General features: G+C 45.2%; 1 protein-coding gene across 4 annotated transcripts in view; it reads right to left on the bottom strand.

The window, feature by feature from the left end:
- The window catches only part of ARHGAP27 (Rho GTPase activating protein 27), a 120,669-nt gene extending 113,249 nt beyond the window's left edge, over positions 1–7,420 (bottom strand). The window contains exons 1-3 of one of the 4 annotated variants that reach the window (XM_044296778.1): positions 6,949–7,420; positions 6,469–6,584; positions 5,201–6,005 (exon numbers count right to left, since the gene is read on the bottom strand). In XM_044296778.1, the coding sequence (XP_044152713.1) occupies positions 5,201–5,986 (786 nt within the window). In that variant the 5' untranslated portion in view covers positions 5,987–6,005; positions 6,469–6,584; positions 6,949–7,420. Of the gene's footprint in view, positions 1–5,200; positions 6,006–6,103; positions 6,243–6,468; positions 6,585–6,619; positions 6,667–6,948 lie in introns of those variants that run through there. The other 3 variants (XM_044296777.1, XM_044296780.1, XM_044296779.1) reach the window with 3 other exon arrangements.
- Positions 7,421–20,883: the final 13,463 nt, after the last annotated feature.

Here is a 20,883-nt window from a genome sequence, read left to right as displayed (position 1 = left end):
GTTCCTCCTTTAAATATGACGTATCAGTCACACGAGTGCAAACTAATGGTTGAATTTGTTGCTATGGGTGGTTTATTGCATGTGACCTGATGATATCACTTTATGGTGCTTGAAACTGGGGAACGCTAATTATTGGAAAGCATTATAGATGCCTCATGTAAGGTAATTTAGGGTAAACCGGACAGGCTGTGGATACTATAGACTGTATGTGCATTTAAATGACAACCACTTGATGGTACTACTAGGTATCGATGACGTTTAGTGCCATGAACGCTGGTTCCTGAGAACACTGCAGATGACGCACATGTTTATAAGGTCACTTTGGGTGAACCCGACTGCGGTCCTGCGGATATTATAGATTGTATGTAATTCTATGATATGAAGATGGATGGGATGTAGTGCAGTGTAATGTTGTCGGTTTTTACATGGAGATGAGATGATCATCTAGCAGACATATTGGCTTACTTGATGTGGCAGATACGATGTGATAGACTTCTTGGGCTGGTGTGTTTATCCAGTGGTGCTGGTGCCTGTGAATATCCCAAGAGCCGCAATTGTATATAATGTGAGTAATAACTGTGTGAATGTGAAGTGATGACGGCTAATATTTTTGAGGATTGTGTGGCCATGGCTCGATTAAATGTCATCTGTATCTGCAGTCACAAGGAGCCATGATTAACAACTAGAGGGATGTAAGTTATTTCGCTGGATGGTGGATTTATGCTTCCATGCATGTTCCATGCGCAATTTTATCAGCTTATAGTATCCATGGGAATGAACGTGTGACCGTAAGGCTAAATGCACACGATCAGGATTGTGCGCGGATTTTCCGCACGGATTTGTGTGCGGAAAATCCGCACTGTGGGTCATATATATTGTATTCTATGAGAATTTGAAATTCTCATGCACACAATGCAGATTTTTTTCAGCGCAGATTTTGACCTACAGTGCGGATTTTAAAATCCTTAGCATGTCAATTTATTTTATTTTTCCTGACTGGATTTTCTCCATTCACTTCAATGGGGAGAGTAAAATCCGCATGCAGTAAATCCACACCAAATCCGCATGTAAATACGCACCAATTAATGCAGATTTACGGCACGGATTTCCCTGCGAACACCTGCGGATTTCAGTGGGCATTTACCCCCAAGATCTTGGAAGATATTCGACTGAAACGGACGTACATAACTTCCAATTTGGCCCAAGGATTTATGTAATGTTACCAGATCTAAAGACTCTGCTTCAGTGGGGGCACAAGGTCTCTGAACTAACATCAACCGAGAGACCATAAAAACTTCACACTGCTTTTCTGTATAGTAATTCGTATGGTAACTAAGTATACACACACCAGCATGTGCCCTGTATTACATTATGTACATGATATACAGTATACACACACCAGCATGTGCCCTGTATTACATTATGTACATGATATGCAGTATACACACACCAGCATGTGCCCTGTATTACATTATGTACATGATATACAGTATACACACACCAGCATGTGCCCTGTATTACATTATCTACATGATATACAGTATACACACACCAGCATGTGCCCTGTATTACATTATCTACATGATATACAGTATACACACACCAGCATGTGCCCTGTATTACATTATGTACATGATATACAGTATACACACACCAGCATGTGCCCTGTATTACATTATGTACATGATATACAGTATACACACACCAGCATGTGCCCTGTATTACATTATGTACATGATATACAGTATACACACACCAGCATGTGCCCTGTATTACATTATGTACATGATATACAGTATACACACACCAGCATGTGCCCTGTATTACATTATGTACATGATATACAGTATACACACACCAGCATGTGCCCTGTATTACATTATGTACATGATATACAGTATACACACACCAGCATGTGCCCTGTATTACTTTATGTACATGATATACAGTATACACACACCATTTGCCCTGTATTACTTTATGTACATGATATATACAAGAACACTGACCTGTGTCCTATATAACATAACCTGCATGATACATAAACACCAGCATGTGCCCTGTATTACATAAAGTACATGATACATAGACACACCAGCATGTGCCCTGTACTACATTACATACATGATATATACACACACCAGCATGTGCCCTGTATTACATTACATACATGATACATACAAGCACACTGACCTGTGTACTATATAACATAACCTGCATGATACATACATACACCAGCATGTGCCCTGTATTACATTTCAAACATGACACATACAAGAACACCAACTTGCGTCCTGTATAACATAACCTGCATAACACATAAACACATCGACCTGTGTCCTGTATTACATTACATACATGATATATACAAGCACGCCAAGCCTTGTCCTGTATTACATTACATACATGATATATACAAGCAGACCAAGCCTTGTCCTGTATTACATTACATACATACCGTATTTTTCGCTTTATAAGATGCACTTTTTCCCCCCAAAAGTGGGGGGGGAAATGGCCGTGCGTCTTATAAAGCGAATACTTCGCTGGCTGCTATGCTGCACAGCGCGGCCAGCGAAGTATCAGTGTGGAGGGAGGAGGCGGGGACACTCATGGCGGGGCCCGGTGCAGTGACTCTGCTCTAATACACCGGACCCCGCAACTGTTAAATACATTCAATCTGATCTTTATTTAATTGTTTATGCTCTGACGGTACTTACTGTAGTACTTTAGGTATAGCATTAAGATGGTGCAGACCGGCATCTCCTTCGGTCATGTTCCGCCTGCCGCAGCTCCCTCCTCATGCGCCGCCTTCCTGCTTATCTCACTTTATGAATGAACAGGCAGGAGGTGCATGACAGAGGGAGCTGGGGCAGGCGGCGCATGACAGAGGGAGCTGGGGCAGGCGGCGCATGAGGAGGGAGCTGCGGCAAGCGGCGCATGACCGAAGGAGATGCCGGTCTGCGCCGTCTTAATGCAATACCTACGGTACTACAGTAAGTACCGTCAGAGTATATACAATTAAATAAAGATCAGATTGAATGTATTTAATAGTTGCGGGTCCGGTGTATTAAAGTAGAGTCACTGGACCGGGCCCCGCCATGAGTGTCCCCGCCTCCTCTCTCCACACTGATGCATCTGATGGGGGATCTGTAGATGACACTTATGAGGATCTGTGGATGACATAAGTGTCATCCACAGAGCCCCCTCAGTGTCATTCACAGATCCCCCCTCAGTGTCATTCACAGATCCCCCCCTCAGTGTCATTCACAGATCCCCCCTCAGTGTCATCCACAGATCCCCCCTCAGTGTCATCCACAGATCCCCCCATAACAGTGCGTCATCCACAGATCCCCCCATAACAGTGCGTCATCCACAGATCCCCATAACAGTGCATCATCCACAGATCCCCATAACAGTGCGTCATCCACAGATTCCCCATAACAGTGCGTCATCCACAGATTCCCCATAACAGTGCGTCATCCACAGATTCCCCAATAACAGTGCGTCATCCACAGATTCCCCATAACAGTGTGTCATCCACAGATTCCCCATAACCGTGTGTCATCCACAGATTCCCCATAACAGTGTGTCATCCACAGATTCCCCATAACAGTGCGTCATCCACAGATCCCCCCATAACAGTGCATCATCCACAGATCCCCCAAAACAGTGCATCATCCACAGATCCCCATAACAGTGCGTCATCCACAGATCCCCATAACAGTGCGTCATCCACAGATTCCCCATAACAGTGCGTCATCCACAGATTCCCCATAACAGTGCGTCATCCACAGACCACCATTAGTTCAAAACCTACCAAAAGCACACCTTTTGGTTCAAAATATTTTTTTCTTATTTTCCTCCTCAAAAACCTAGGTGCGTCTTATCATCAGGTGCGCCTTATAAAGCGAAAAATACGGTAATACATACAAGCACACCAAGCCTTGTCCTGTATTACATTACATACATAATATATACAAGCACACCAAGCCTTGTCCTGTATTGCATTACATACATAATATATACAAGCACACCAAGCCTTGTCCTGCATTACATTACATACATGATATATACAAGCAGACCAAGCCTTGTCCTGTATTACATTACATACATGATATATACAAGCACACCAAGCCTTGCCCTGTATTACATTACATACATAATATATACAAGCACACCAAGCCTTGTCCTGTATTGCATTACATACATAATATATACAAGCACACCAAGCCTTGTCCTGCATTACATTACATACATGATATATACAAGCAGACCAAGCCTTGTCCTGTATTACATTACATACATGATATATACAAGCACACCAAGCCTTGTCCTGTATTGCATTACATACATAATATATACAAGCACACCAAGCCTTGTCCTGCATTACATTACATACATGATATATACAAGCACACCAAGCCTTGTCCTGTATTACATTACATACATAATACATACAAGCACACCAAGCCTTGCCCTGTATTGCATTACATACATAATATATACAAGCACACCAAGCCTTGTCCTGCATTACATTACATACATGATATATACAAGCACACCAAGCCTTGTCCTGTATTACATTACATACATAATACATACAAGCACACCAAGCCTTGCCCTGTATTACATTACATACATAATACATACAAGCACACTGACCTGTGCCCTGTATTACATTACATACATGATACATTCACATATACAGACACTATGGATTGCTACGTCTTAGATCTTTACTGTGAGAGAAGAAATTAATATGGCGGATCCTGTAGTGTGAGGGCTATAGACGAAGATTACTAGTGAATCCTCAACTCATTCTCATCATATGTCATGTTCCGATGAATGTTCTGTTTTAAGGGGAAGGGACATAAATATTGCATCAGCAGAAAGGAAAACTCCTCTACAGTAGAAGATTAGCGCAATGGGCCCCAGGGGCCACACTCTGTAACCATAGCTCTCAACCCTCTTTCGACAATTCGACAATACTCATGCACCTCTTCATTATAAAGACAACAGACCACAATGGCTGTTACCGCCATGTATAAGGCAACTCACAGAAAGACCATTATCTAGTCATGTTAACCCTTACCAGCACTAGGCAAGTCACTAACTGTTGTCTTACGTGTTACTTTAATTTTACTTAGGACCACCTCCAACTGCCATAAGCATATTGTTGCCCCCTTCACCATGGAATTACCTTTTCCGGTGTTTCGGAGACAACCACATTACTCTGCTGGATGGTCAGTTTCTCGAAGAGTAGCTGATTTTCTGATATCTTGAGGGGTGATTGATCAGAGCAGGGCTGCACAGACTTTATAAGCTGCAAATCATTGAGAGACTGTGAGGTTCTAATTCTGGGTGGCAAGTCCGGGGGGCACATGAGGCTGATGCGCTTTAAGGGATCCAGGACTTTCTTAGAGTTATGGAAGGTTCTCAGTGGGCCCAGCTTGTGGTCAGTATTGATACTGTCCTGTGACGTTCTCTGCTCCATCGCTGTGTTGTGACGCAGTTGTGATAGGTCAAGTAAAGATCGAGACGATCCTGTTGCGACCAAACTCTGCAGATGCACATTGCCTGTGCTGGCAGTGTTCACCAAATGTTGACTGGACAATGCTGCTCTTTCTTGGGCACCAGAAGATAGCTGAGGGATAGTAACTGTGTTGTGTGGCTCGACTGCCACAAATGAATAGCTGTACTGAGTACAAGGTGAATATTCTGGGAGATCCTCAGATCTCCCCCATGAAATGTCAGTCCCATAGGAGCCCTGGCCAATGGAGGATAGGACCTTGACATACTTTGCAGGGATATAGAAAGGCTTGGACTTGTGGTCTCGACAGACCTGCCACCAGTGCTCATTGGTCCTCTTCAGGAGAATGTAGCGCTCATGCGGCTTTATAGAGATAATACTGCCATCCTTAGCTGCGTATTCAAATCCATGCTCCACCAGAACATAGTCCTTGTCCAAAGTTCCTGCAGTCTGCATCTTGATGGCTAGTGTTTATCTACAAAGGTGAGAAGTAATAGAGATGATTATTAGCGGGGTAGTTCAATGTTCTACATTATAGAGCTGAGTATGACAGGAGATGGTACGAGAACAGACCTGTATACATATCTGACATAGCTGAAATTCAACAGGAGGGGGCACACAAGGCAGGTAACACACAGTACCAAAACTGCTCCTAAGCTAAAGACAACAGATCTCAAAAGCTGTCAACACGAGCCAGCAACGTTTACCCAGGAGTCAGTACAGGATGTGTTGAATTACATTGAGCAGTACATGGTATCTGTAGAACAAGAACTGATTTATGTAAATGAATGTTCCAAGCTAAACTGCAATTACCCAAATACAGAAGTTGGGGAACTGGAAGGAGAAGTCGTGCAGCCAGGTGACTCATAAACATCCAAAGTACTGGAGCCAAGTACATATCATCTATAAGAGACCACGCTATACACACAGATACACACCAGTGGTGCGGGAATTATATCCAAGCCTCCAGTCTTGTGGAAATGCAGGACATTCTTCCAGACAGGGCAGAGGAAGCCATTCCCAGGATACTTGTCTCGAACAATCTACTACATCCCTGGAAGGAAAGACTTGGTTACTGTGCGGACATACCACAGAGCCTTCCTCATCTGCTCCATCGTCCGTCCTGCTCCTTCCTGTTCTCTGTGCATTTGTGGAGACATAACAAGTGTATGGAGTACAGGAAGAGTGGGGGGTTCCTGTTTGCGAGCAGCGATCCCCCCACCTCCCACCCTTTTAGGTGCTGAGTAATAGAGATAAACACAAAGTGATGAAGTCTATCGTCACATCCACCATCATACCAATGGTTATAACATTACTCAGAAGGAAGGGGCAGCTCGAAATCACAGCTAATAAACATTGGGCATCAAAACTGGCCTCGTTCTAGCAATTCTAAGGTGAGCAATTGGGGCTCTACTTACCTGCTTCTCCCCATAGCATCATGACCAGCAACCTTCTCACTCACCACAAGGTTGAAATATGAAAAGGGTGTGCCAGGTACCAGTTTAGAACCGGGCGCAGTCACTAAGGTTCCCAGCAAGCATGGGGCAGGGCATAACCCATACTGAAGAAAGAGGGCAGTGCTAAAAGTTCAAAGTGTGTGAAGTAATCATAGAATATAGTGCCAGGACTAATGGGTTGTGACGTGGTAGTTTGAGAGCAGAACAGGGACTGAGTGCAGTATGTAACTAATAGACAGGCTGTGCTTTGTATAAGAGCGGTATAGAATTGGTAGGTGGGGTGCAGTATGTCAGCAAGATCACACTATACAGTGTATGAACAGTGAAGGATCATTCTACAGGCTAGGTGCAGTATGTGAGAATTGTAGGATCAGTATAAGGGCTGAGTTCAGTACAGGATCAGTACTGTGTCTGGGTGTATGAGCAGTGTAGGAAGTACAGGTGCTGGGTGCAGGATAGGATCAGCACTGGGGCTGGGTGTTGTGTACCAACAGTATAAAGTCAGCACTGGGGCTGGGCGTTGTGTGAGAACTGTGTTCAGGCAGGTCTGGTGCGAGGCTGTGTATCAGCTTGCCTTCCTTCTCTAGCATTTCCTGTTCAACAGACTTTAAATCAACCACTAACCTGAGATTCATTCACTTCCTTGCAATAAAAAATAGAACCCTAAACCAACACAACCCTTGCACCGTCCTAAACCACATCTGCTGATCTACTCTGAAGAGCAGCAGTTATACACTGACCAATTTCCTGTATTTGAGACACCCATCTAGTAGCACATTGGATCTCCTTTGGCCTTCAGAACCGCAGTAATTTGTGATGACATTGATTCCACTAGGTGTTGAAATGGTTCTGAATGAATATTAGCCCATGAGGACAGATAGCTTCTCACAGTTGCCACAAAATAGATGGAGAAACTGGTATGCTCTGAACTTGCCCCAGATTAAGATCTGGGTACTGTAAAGGTTAGGGAAGCAAGAAAAAGTTGCTGTCATGTTCTTGGAACTAACGATCCTTGTGGCATGATGCACTGTCCTGCTGAAAGTGTCCTTCTGCCATATGGTAAACAGCTGCCATGAAGGTATGAACTTGGCCGGCCGCAATGCTTAGGTAAGTCCTACCATTCACATATCCTTCCACAGGTATGAGAGGACCCATCCACATCCACCAGCCTGAGCTATTGACACCTGACAAAAAGGAGTCATCAATTCATGTTGCTTGCGTAAAATTCAGACTCTCCCTTAAGCATGGTGCAACAGAAATCTAGTGTTTTCCACTGCTCACTGATCTAGTTTTGCATTATTTTGCCCACTGGAGTCTTTTGCCCAAGGGAACCTGTCACCTCCTAAAAACATCCCAAGCCGGCAGCAGTACCTGAGCGTAGCCCGCAGCATGTTTGTAACGATCATTTTCTTCCTGCAGGCAGATGAAGCAAAAGCTGTAAAAAACGTTCTTTAATCCCCTGCCGGCGCGCTTCTCTAGTCAGGATTGAAGTCACGGAGGCAGCGGCCTCCTTGCTTCAAGTCACAGTAACCACGCCCCCTTCGCTGTGATTGACAGCCGGCAGTTCGGCAAAGCCAGCCGAACTGTTGTGCATAAGCGCTGTCAGTCACAGCGCAGGTGCAGGGAAAGGAGCGTGGTTACCGTGACTTGAAGCAAGGAGGCGACTGCCTCAGTGAATTCAAGCCTGACTAGAGAAGCGCACCGGCAGGGGATTAAAGAACGTTTTTACAGCTTCTGCGCCTGCAGGAAGAAAATGATCGTTACAAACATGCTGCTGGCTACTCTCAGGTACTGCTGCCGGCTTGGCATGTTTGTTGGAGGTGACAGGTTCCCTTTAACGTTCTGTTTCCCTTCAGCAATGGCCCTCAAGCTGGTCGTCTGAGTTACAGTCCATCCATGCTAAAGACTGACCAGATTTGTATTCAGACATGTAAGTTGGAGCAACAGCATAGTATTTGGCTGCAATTTGCTCGACTGCACCGCCTGTCTGTGGTTCTTAAAAAAAAAATCCCAAATAAGACAGCTCACGACCTTTTGTATCGATATCCGCACGGTAAAGGAGCAATCCCCATAAGATGCTTAAGAAATAATCCCAGCAGACGTACTTGCTCTTCAGAATGTGCTTTATTAAACGGTTCACAGAACGCGTTTCGGCATGTCAGCCTTCCTCAACTGCACAGTACATACTGACACTTTCTCACATTATATAGACCTAAATCACAATTACATGACCATGACATCATCAATCAATTAGTAACGGACAACACTAGCTAATGATGAGAAACACCTGACGTCCTAATTCGTATCTTTCCAGGCTAGCTTCGTGGCATTGCACTCTGCGAAAAATAACAAATGAGAAAATCAGATTAAAAACACATGACCTCATAATCCCTATTAAGCCCCTTTGGATATAACGTATCCAACGTATGGATCCAAAAGGCCTCCCTGCGTAACAATAATCTCTTCAAATCACCTCCCCTCCTTGGTTGACATACCTGCTCTATGACCTGATGGTTCAATTGTGCAACAGAATGATTGTGGTTATGGAAATGAGAGGGAATAGGTAACAGCTAATTTTGTTTCCGTATTGTGGATTTATGTTTAGATATGCGATCTTTCACCATTTGAATTGTCTCTCCCACATACAACAACCCGCACGGGCATTTGACAAGATAGATGACATTTTTTGTATAGTAGCCTCTAATCTTATAGTCCTTCCCAGTGCGTGGATGATAGAAATATTGTCCTTTTTGTACATTACTACATTGCATGCAGTGGAGACAAGGAAATGTACCTCCATTTTGACTGACCAAAATTCTCTGGATCCGTATTTTATTACTGGTTCCAATATCTGAGTGAACCAAATGATCCCTCAAGTTGGGGCTACGTTTATTACATATAAGAGGTGGATTTTTAAACTCCTCTACCATTGGATAGGATTTACCCAGGATATGCCAGTGTTTGCGCACAATATTATCGAAAAGATGGTTATATGGGTGATATTTGTGAACAAATGGTATGCGTGCACCTGCCTCTTTGTCCCTGGCTATAATTATGTCCTCACTAGCAATCCGCGCTTCCCTAAGTACCCCCTCTGGATAACCTCTGTCCCGGAACCTGGAAGACATCTCTTCCATTCTCAAGGTTTGTATTTCAGGAGTGGACACTATCCTTTTAATCCTTAAAAACTGGGACTTGGGGATAGCCTTTTTCAAGGGAAGTGGATGTGCACTCTGGTGTGGATGTGCACTTTCCTTCCGAAACAGATCTGTGGCCAGACACTCATCCATCCGCTTCGATATTTGTACGTCCCAAAAACTAATAGTATGGCAATCATACGTCATAATAAATTTTAATTCTTCCTAGACGTTATTTAGATGTTCCAGTAGTACGAGGTGGGGCTCGAGTGGCCACGCCCATACGCAAAAAATGTCATCAATATATCTTTTCCATAACAGGACAAAACTCTTAAAGTATTCATGTGTATAAACATGGTACTTTTCGAATGACGACAAATATATATTTGCCTTGGGTGGGGCCACATTTGAGTCCATCGCTGTCCCGCGTTGCTGTACATAAAATTGGTCACCAAACAGGAAATAGTTCTCATGGAGAACTAAGTGTAACAAATCCCTCAAAAATTGCTGTTATTCACTGGAATAACCACTCGACTGCAACAAGGAGGTGGTGGCCTCCATCCCCTTAGAATACTCTATAGAGGTGTAGAGGCTCACCACATCTATCGTTACAAGCAAGCAATCATTTGGGATATTGGTTAACTCCTTAATGATAGTCAGGAAGTGGGACGTGTCCAACAAAAATGATTCAGTATTTTTTACCAATGGTGAAAAGACTTTCTCCAATACAATTGCCAAGGGATACAGTACAGAGTCGACCGAGGCCACAATTGGCCGTCCGGGTAGATTTATGAGTGTTTTGTGCACCTTTGGTAAAAGATAAAACACAGGTGTCACAGGTGAATGGTTAATCAAAAATTCATATAACTTGTCATAAATAACCCCACGAATCTTATAACCCGATGCCAATTCCATGATTTTCGCTTTAATGCGAAATACCGGGTTATAGTCCAATCTTTTATATGTGGTGGTGTCGGATAATTGGTGTTCAGCGTCTTGTATATATTTAGCTTTATCCATAATCACAATGGAGCCGCCTTTATCGGCGGGTTTCACCACCAAGGATTGGTCCTTCATCAAATTGTATACTGCCTGTCGTTCTTCAGTGGAGATATTGCTAGTTATACATAGCTCGCCTTTTCTTGCCGCCTCCATCTTGGATTGGATCTCTTTGGTCACAAGATGGACAAATGTCTCAACAGGGTGATGGACTTTAGGGGGTGTAAATTTGCTTTTCAAATGTAAGCCTATGTCCATTAGCTTCAACACCGATCCCTCTTTATTATCACTGATATTCACCATCTGTGAAGGACTCACCTGCCGAAACAATTGTTGGAGGTTAATATCCATCTGAAATGTATCAAAGTGACTAATCGGGGGAAATGACAAGCCCCTCTCCAACATATTCATAGTGTTCACATCAATAGATTTAGAAGATAGGTTGATTACCACCGAGGGTTGCCTACCTGAGACTGCGTTGTCACATTCGGTTGCGGCGGTTGCTGTGGACCTCCGATGTTTTCTGCCCGCCCGGCGTTGCCTTGAGGAGGACACCGTCCGAAGCCCTGCCTGAAAAAAGGGCGTGTCACCTGCAAGTCGTTCAAGTCGCTGCCCGAGCTGGAGGTATACTGATATCCAGACTTGGATCCTCCTCTGTAGCCAGGACGAGATCTTTGCGATGGATCCTGCCATTGGTATACCCGATTTAGCAGGTAATCTTCACTGTCACGTAAGAACTTTCATCACTTCTTCTCTTGGGTCTCTTTTTAGTAGGTCTCGATGTGATTGTCAACAGTGCTCTTTAATGTAGCAAACTCCTCTGAACTCAAGGAGTCCTGTAATTGTTGTTCAGTGGTTACAATTTTCTCCTTTAGGTCCACTATGGTTTTTTGTAACTTATCAACAGTCAGTAGAATTAAATCCAGTGAACATTTATTAATGATTTTCTCAAAGTCCGCACAATAGGTAGGGTCATCAGAGAAGAAAGTAGGGTGCAGATGTACGCGCATCCCCCAAGGAATCCGGTTTAATTTAAAATACTCTGCAAGGGTTACAGCATGTAGTTCGTATGAGGCCAATCTTCTAGATTCCCGCTCCTAATGTCTCTTCTTAAACTCACTAGCAGGAATAGCCAAGAATTCAACTGAGGATGTCATCTGTGACAAAATCCGATTTGCGTTGTCCTCATAAAAAATGTCATCTATCTTGTCAAATGCCCGTGCGGGCTATTGTATGTGGGAGAGACAATTCAAATGGTGAAGTGTAGAAGAGATGCCAACCCCAGAATGGAATGGGAGAACCACCATCTTGGATCAAATGGAAATAGATGTGAAGGCTCTCAGTTCTGACCAACGGCAAGCAGTTGAAAACATGCTGTGGGAGAATCAGGCTGCATTCGCCCGTCACGCCGATGACTTTGACTGCACGGATGCTGTCACACATGAGATACCGACGGGGGACACTCCTCTAATTCGGCAAAGAGATCGGCAGATTCCGCCCAAGTTGTACCAGGAAGTGAAAACGTTGAAACAGATGATAGATTCCGGAGTAGTGCGGGGTAGCCAGAGCCCTTGGGTGGCCCCAGTGGTGCTTGTTAAGAAGAAGAATGGCACTATTTGGTTTTGTGTGGATTACCGGCAGTTGAATGCATGCACCGCGCGAGACTCATATCCTCTGCCACGTATTGAGGAGTCTCTGACTGCTCTAGGACGAGCCAAATTCTTCTCTACCTTGGACCTGGCGAGCGGGTACTGGCAGGTACCAGTGGCCGAGCAAGACTAGGCAAAGATGGCGTTCATACTCCCCATGGGACTATTCGAATTTAACAGGATGCCATTTTGGCTGACTAATGCCCCGGGGACCTTCCAGTGGCTGATGGAGAGATGCCTGGGAGACCTGAATTTTGCAGCCACTCTGATATACCTGGACGATATCATCGTATACTCTGCTACTTTTCAAGAACACCTGAATCGGCTAGGGCAGGTACTCGAGCGACTGCGATCCCATGGCCTGAAGGTAAAGCCAAAGAAGTGTCATCTCTTCAAGAGGGAGATTGAGTACTTTGGCCATAGGGTGTCCAAAGACGGAGTGTTGCCATCCCAAGACAAAGTGGCTGCAATACGACAATGGCTAGTGCCCAGAACGCTGCAGGAGTTGAAGGCCTTCCTTGGACTGACCGGGTACTACCGGAGGTTCATCAAAGACTATGCCAAGATAGCAGGCCCTCTGAATGAGTTGTTGAGAGGAACGGCTGGGCAACCCAAGGGCCAAAATATTCCCTGGGGGCAGAAGCAGGAAGAGGCTTTCCAGACCCTGAAAGAAGCTCTGACATCGGCCCCCATATTGGCTTATGCCGACTTTGATAAACCATTTCTCTTATCTACTGATGGCAGTCTCTATGGACTCGGGGCAGTCCTGTCGCAGGTACAACATGAGAGGGTGATCGCCTACGCCAGTAGATCCTTGCGAGAGACAGAGCAAAACCCCCACAACTACAGTTCCTTCCAGCTAGAACTGCTTGCCCTGGTGTGGGCCATGAGGGAGAAGTTTGCAGGATATTTGACAGGAGCTAAGATCTTTGTATGGACTGATAACAATCCCCTGGCCCATCTGGACACTGCCAAATTGGGAGCCCTGGAGCAACGCTGGGCAGCTCGCCTTGCAAAATATGACTTCTCAATTCGCTACCGTTCCGCTACGGAGAACACTAATGCCGATGGCCTGTCGAGGGTTACTTTTGAGACCCCAATAGGAGATGTCGACGAACAAAAAGAAGAAGATGAAACTCTGGATTTCCGCAAGTTCGTTCTGCCCACAGTTGTGGCCCAGACAAGTGGGGAGGCCCGTAAGCTACCCAAGGCATTGAGGAGCACTAATGAGGACTGGGGCCGATTACAGGATGAAGATGTTGGACTGCGGCAGATGAAAAGCTGGGTGACCCAGCAAAGGAAGCCCAACAAAGAAGTAAGGGCTGACCTGGATGCTGAGATGAAGTCCGTTCTACATCAATGGGACAGACTGGAAATGCACGGAGCTGTTCTGTACCGTAAGTGGCAACAGCCCAATGACCTAGAGGCGAGGTGGCAAGTAGTCATACCCGGAAGCGTGGCATGTGAGAGAGCCAAAGAAGCCTATGAATTTGGAGCTCACTTCGGGCCCGACAAGACTTACCAGTGGCTGCAGCGTTATTTGTATTGTCTGCGACTGGAGGCCGTGGTGGAGAAAGTTTGACGACAGTGTCAAGTGTGTGAACGCACTAAAAGCACAGAACAGAGGGCACCCCTCCAGTCCATACAGACCAAAGAACCGCTGGAATTATTGATGATAGACTACCTCTTTGTGGGACAATCATCAAGAGGTCCACAGTACTGCCTGGTCATGGTTGACCACTTCTCCAAATTTTCAGTAGTCTCCCCAACTCGGGATCAGACGGCTGAGTCCGCAGCACGCGCTATCTGTCAGGATTTCATCCGGGTCTACGGGTGTCCCAAGCGGATCCACTCAGATCAAGGGGCGTGCTTTCAAGGGAAAGTAATGGAGGCGATACACCGACTGTACGGTATTGAAAAATCTAGAACGACCCCCTATCATCCCCAAGGGAATGGGGCCTGTGAGCGCTTCAACCGGACGCTGTTACAAATGCTGAGAATGCTAGAGGAAGACAAGAGGGAACACTGGCCTGATTACCTGCCGGAACTAGTCTGGGCCTACAATAATCGGGTCCATACCACCACCGGTTACACCCCGTATATGTTACTGTTTGGGAGAACTGGTAGAGAAATCGTTGAATTGGACCTGGAACAGCCAGAAGACCTACCTCATAGGTTAAAGAACACCTTCAGCGACTCCAGACCATCCGCCGTTTGGCAGGCCAGCGGTTACAGGAGAGAACTCATATGGACCGTCCCAGTCCAGGAGGTGCCACTGAAGCCTGGAGACCGGGTCCTGGTACTAGAGAAACGCCCCAGAGGCAAATTGAGTGAGCGTTGGGAAGTACAGCCATACAAAGTGATCAAGAGAGTGTACCCTAATGGTCCGGTTTACGAAGTGCAAGTTGAAAATGAGGCGTTTGCTTCACAGACTTTACATTGGAATATGCTACGGCCATGCCGGTCCGCAGATCCTGCACCTATTCAGAGGACACCTTCTCCTCCTGCCCCATACCCAGAATGTGTTATCTCAGATGGAAATGAATGTGAAGACTGGTGGACCATTCCTGACACTGCGGAAGGTCCCTAGGCCGTAGGTGATGAGGCTCCTGCTACAGAACCACTACCATCTCGCAGTGAGGAGGAACCCGTGACCACATCCAGATCTCCTGCTGTAAGGGAAGAGCCCAGGTTAACAACTCCCAGTGGAGAAAGTCAGGCTGTAGCTGATAGTCAAGACCTCTGGAGATCCAATAGGTCTACTGCAGGGGTTCCACCAAACAGGTATGCTGCTGATGATTTCATTTGGTCTGCCTGTAGGTATTGTGGACAATGTTGTACTGCCGTTTAAATGTTTCATTAACCCCTTTGTTTTCCATTAACTATATAGCGAGGCCGAGGACAGCCACCTTTAAGTGGGGAGGCATGCAAGAGGCAGCCCTAAATCAACCAGCAGCATTTCCAGCACTTATATCTATGCAGACTGTCATGTTTCCCTTCGCCCACCAGAGGCCACTGTGACTAAACAGGAACCTGAGTTGTGCTGGCCAGAGGCTAAGAAAGAGTTAAGAAGTTATTCCAGGGCTGTTCCAGAAGTTGCTGGGGGCCTTGCTGAGAGAACAGTGAGAGATGGACTGCTGAGAGATAACAGTAAAAGACTGGAGCAGCAGGAGGCTATATTAGCTGAGAATTTCCTGACAGCTGTGGAGCTGCACACAGAGGACTTCACTGTGTGTTCCAGAGGAGTGGGACCGTGTGTAGAGACCAGTACAAGCTGGATCCTTCCTGCCAGAGCTGAAACTAGGTGGAGATCTGCATCTGTTGTGACCAGAGAAAGACAGACAAGCAAGCGACCGGACCTGGATCCAGACTGCATCTTATGGGATCAAGGAGAATCTGCAGAACTGTGAGTGGCACCGATGCTTATCTGTGATAGGTTATAGGGTCAGGGACTTAGTCAGTGCGCTGTAGAAGTGTCCCCTGGGTAGCAGGGCTAGATAGGAGTATACTAGCTGAGTGTAGCCTGGACTCTGATGTGTATACTGTGGAACGCATTTATTCTAACTCGTGTTCATGTAATCTGTGTAAACCTGTTTATACTGTTAATTAGTTTTCCCGGCAGTTACATCTGGTTATTTAATAAAGCCGGTTTTTGCTTCAGTCTCCTTGTCCGCTGTACTGTACTTGTCCCTGCCTTGCGGTCTCTCCCTCCTCTGACCACTACAAGGACGTACTCATATCGAAGTGGATGGATGGGTGTCTGGCCACAGATCTGTTTCGTAAGGGCACAGACAGGAATAGCATGCTACACTACCAGAGTGCACATCCACTTCCCTTGAAAAAGGCTATCCCCAAGTCCCAGTTTTTAAGGGTTAAAAGGATAGTGTCTACTTCCAGGTCCCGGGACAGAGGTTATCCAGAGGGGGTACTCAGGGAAGTGCGGATTGCTAGTGAGGACATAATTATAGCCAGGGACAAAGAGGCAGGTGCACGCATACCATTTGTTCACAAATATCACCCATATAACCATCTTTTCGATAATATTGTGCGCAAACACTGGCATATCCTGGGTAAATCCTATCCAATGGTAGAGGAGTTTAAAAATCCACCTCTTATATGTAATAAACGTAGCCCCAACTTGAGGGATCATTTGGTTCACTCAGATATTGGAACCAGTAATAAAATACAGATCCAGAGAACTTTGGTCAATCAAAATGGAGGTACATTTCCTTGTCTCCACTGCATGCAATGTAGTAATGTACAAAAAGGACAATATTTCTATCATCCACGCACTGGGAAGGACTATAAGATTAGAGGCTACTACACTTGTGACGCAAAAAATGTCATCTATCTTGTCAAATGCCCGTGCGGGTTGTTGTATGTGGGAGAGATAATTCAAATGGTGAAGGATCGCATATCTAAACACAAATCTACAATACGGAAATAACATTTGCTGTTACCTATTCCCTCTCATTTCCATAACCACAATCATTCTGTTGCACAATTGAACCATCAGGTCATAGAGCAGGTATGTCAACCAAGGAGGGGAGGTGATTTGAAGAGATTATTGTTACGCAGGGAGGCCTTTTGGATCCATACGTTGGATACGTTATATCCAAAGGGGCTTAATAGGGATTATGAGGTCATGTGTTTTTAATCTGATTTTTTCATGTTATTTTTCGCAGAGTGCAATGCCACGAAGCTAGCCTGGAAAGACACGAATTAGGACGTCAGGTGTTTCTCATCATTAGCTAGTGTTGTCTGTTACTAATTGATTGATGATGTCATGGTCATGTGATTGTGTTTTAGGTCTATATAATGTGAGAAAGTGTCAGTATGTACTGTGCAGTTGAGGAAGGCTGACGTGCCGAAACGCGTTCTGTGAACCGTTTAATAAAGCACATTCTGAAGAGCAAGTACGTCTGTCTGTGGTTCTTGACATCCTTCTCTGAGCCCTTTTGTTGACATGTTGTTTACGTCCACAGAATCCTCTTTCGCTGGATGTTCTTCCTCAATCTAATAATTCTCAGTATATTCTACACCACTGGATAAGAAAAGCCCATAAGTGGCACAAATGACCATGACCTGTTCAAAGTCACTCAATTTTCCCATTCTAATGTGGATTTCCACTGAAACTGTCCCATGGAAACGTGCTCACTTGATTGTATGCTGCACTCCAAGTTCTTACAAGGATCTCCAATCAAGAAAGGACAGTTGTTCCTAATAAAGTGGCCATCCAGTCTATACACATGTATGCCATCATCAGGGACAGTTCTCTCCATGTATGCGAAAGGTAGTGGATGACATATGATCAGCGCTGTGTACATATATGTGACAGTGAGTGTTATAGGACCATAAGCCACTCTGTGTACACATGTATGTGACATGCAGTGGGTGATACAGGCTCAGGATTAGTTATGTTCATGTATGTGACAGGCAGTGGGTGATATACATGGGCAGAACTGATCCTGACCCTATGTGACAGGTAGTGGGTTATTATAGGGTCACTGTCAGCTCTGTGCATGTATGTGACAAGCAGTGGGTGACATAGGGTCAGGATCAGTTCTGTACATGTATGTGACAGGCAGTGGGTGATATAGGGTCACTGTCAGCTCTGTACATGTATGTTACAGGCAGTGGGCGATATAGGGTCAGGATCAGTCCTGCCCATGTATGTGACAGGTAGTGGGTTATTATAGGGTCACTGTCAGCTCTGGGCATGTATGTGACAAGCAGTGGGTGATATAGGGTCCGGATCAGTTCTGCATGTTTTTGACAGGCAGTGAGTGATACAGAGTCAGGATAAGTTCTGTACATGTATGTGACAGGCAGTGGGTAATTATAGGGTCAGGATTACTTCTGTACATGTATGTGACAGGCAGTGAGTGATGCAGGATCATTTCTGTACATGTACGTGACAGGCAGTGGGTGATTATAGGGTTACTGTCAGCTCTGTACATGTATGAGAGGCAGTGAGAGATCCAGGCTCAGGATTAGTTCTGTACATGTATGTGACATGCAGTAAGTGATACAGGATCAGCTCTGTACATGTATGTGCCAGGCAGTGAGTGATACATGGTCAGGATAAGATCTGTACATGTATGTGCCAGGCAGTGGGTGATACAGGATCAGCTCTGTACATGTATGTGACAGGCAGTGGGTGATACAGGGTCAGCTCTGTACATGTATGTGACAGGCAGTGGGTGATACAGGGTCAGCTCTGTACATGTATGTGACAGGCAGTGGGTGATACAGGATCAGCTCTGTACATATATGTGACAGGCAGTGGGTGATACAGGGGGTCAGCTCTGTACATGTATGTGACAGGCAGTGGGTAATACAGGGTCAGTTCTGTACATGTATGTGACAGGCAGTGAGTAATATAGTGTTGGGATCAGCTCTGTACATGCATGTGACAGGCAGTAAGTGATATAGGACCATAAGCCATTCTGAGTATGGGTATGTGACAGGAAGTGAGTGATACAGGGTCAGGATCAGCTCTGTACATGTATGTGACAGGCAGTGGGTGATATAGGGTCAGCTCTGTACACGTATGTGACAGGCAGTAAGTGATATACGACCATAAGCCACTCTGTGTAAGGGTATATGACAGGCAGTGGGTGATATAGGGTCCGGATCAGCTCTGTACATGTATGTGCCAGGCAGTGGGTAATATAGGACCATAAGCCACTCTGTGTATGGGTATGTGACAGGCAGTGGGTGATATAGGACCATAAGCCACTCTGTGTATGGGTATGTGACAGGCAGTGGGTGATATAGGGTCAGGATGAACTCTGTACATGTATGTGACAGGCAGTGGGTGATGCACACAAATCAGCTCTGAACCGTCAAGGCATGGAGTCCATATGACCACTGTTCTGTGGTATCAACACTTTGAAGCATGGAGGCAGAGCAGAAGCCTGAGCCTTTAGTGAGACAAGAAGAGGATTTCAGATTACCTCAGACTCCTATAAACAGTGTCCCTAAAGGAGTATTCCACCTGGGCCATTTAAGGCATATGCTAGGATGTCATAAATGTCTGATAGTAGAGTGTCCCAGAGGTGACGCCTGCACTTATTACCAGAACAGGCCCTAAAGGACCAGCAATCTGTACAAGCATGGTCACCCTCCATTCACCGCTATGGTACTTCTGAAAATAGCAGGGAGTCTCAGTGGTGAATGGAGGGTGGCCAGCTGGCTCTCCACTCACTGGTGTGAGACTTCTGAAAATAGCCTAGCACGTTCATTTGGCTAGTTACACAAGTCCCATAGCAGTGAATGGAGAGGACACTGCGCATGCGCACTGTGATCTCTCTCCACTATCAACATGCACTAAATGTTCCAGATGGGACAACCCCTTTAAGTTGGAGTCACTGATCATTGTGTCCTAATGAGCCAAAAGTACAGAAAATTACTAAAATGTATCTGCCTATATGTGAGGTGAAATAGGTGCACATGCTTTTGTAAGGAACAATACCTTTTTCACTAACAATTCATATTCTGTATTATACGATTCTTCAGGTTCCTTTTGCATTACAAATATTTGAAGATCTTCACAGCAGCACAGAGTATTAGTGCCGTTCTTAGAGTGGTATTGTGAGACAGAGTGGGCATCATGAGTGTACAAAGCTCCACATTTTGGGAAGGTCCATGGGACTACACCACAGGTGATCAGCGCCACACATTATGTCATAGTCCATACAATGGCGACACTATATAATGTGGAGCACAAGATATACAGTACCAGTACCCTTAGCCATATGGTCAAGGGTCGCGCCAGTCTCTCCACTGACTGCAGGGTTTTTGCTGTGTACCTCGCTCTTCCAAAGCATCACCAGTAACGGTTAGAGATGATAACCAGAGTTGTGATATAATAATGGAGGTCTGGGGTTGCCAAGACTGGAGGTGTCATGAAGAGCAACCAATCAGGCCAGGATAATGTAGGGCTTCCATGGTGATGATGGTGTAAATTTTACAATCTCAGATCATTGTAGCATAAAGTTTCCACCATCGAGGGCTGCCAAAAGAAATATAAGCCTACACTCCACGATCCTGTACCAACCCTAGAAAAAAATCTCTCATGTAAGATAAGTCAATAAAATGCAACAAAG

Source organism: Bufo gargarizans, chromosome 6 (assembly GCF_014858855.1).
Source record: "Bufo gargarizans isolate SCDJY-AF-19 chromosome 6, ASM1485885v1, whole genome shotgun sequence".
Lineage (NCBI taxonomy): Eukaryota > Metazoa > Chordata > Amphibia > Anura > Bufonidae > Bufo > Bufo gargarizans.
The sequence above is the reverse complement of the archived record's forward strand: the minus strand, read 5'-3'. Positions and strand labels throughout refer to the sequence as shown.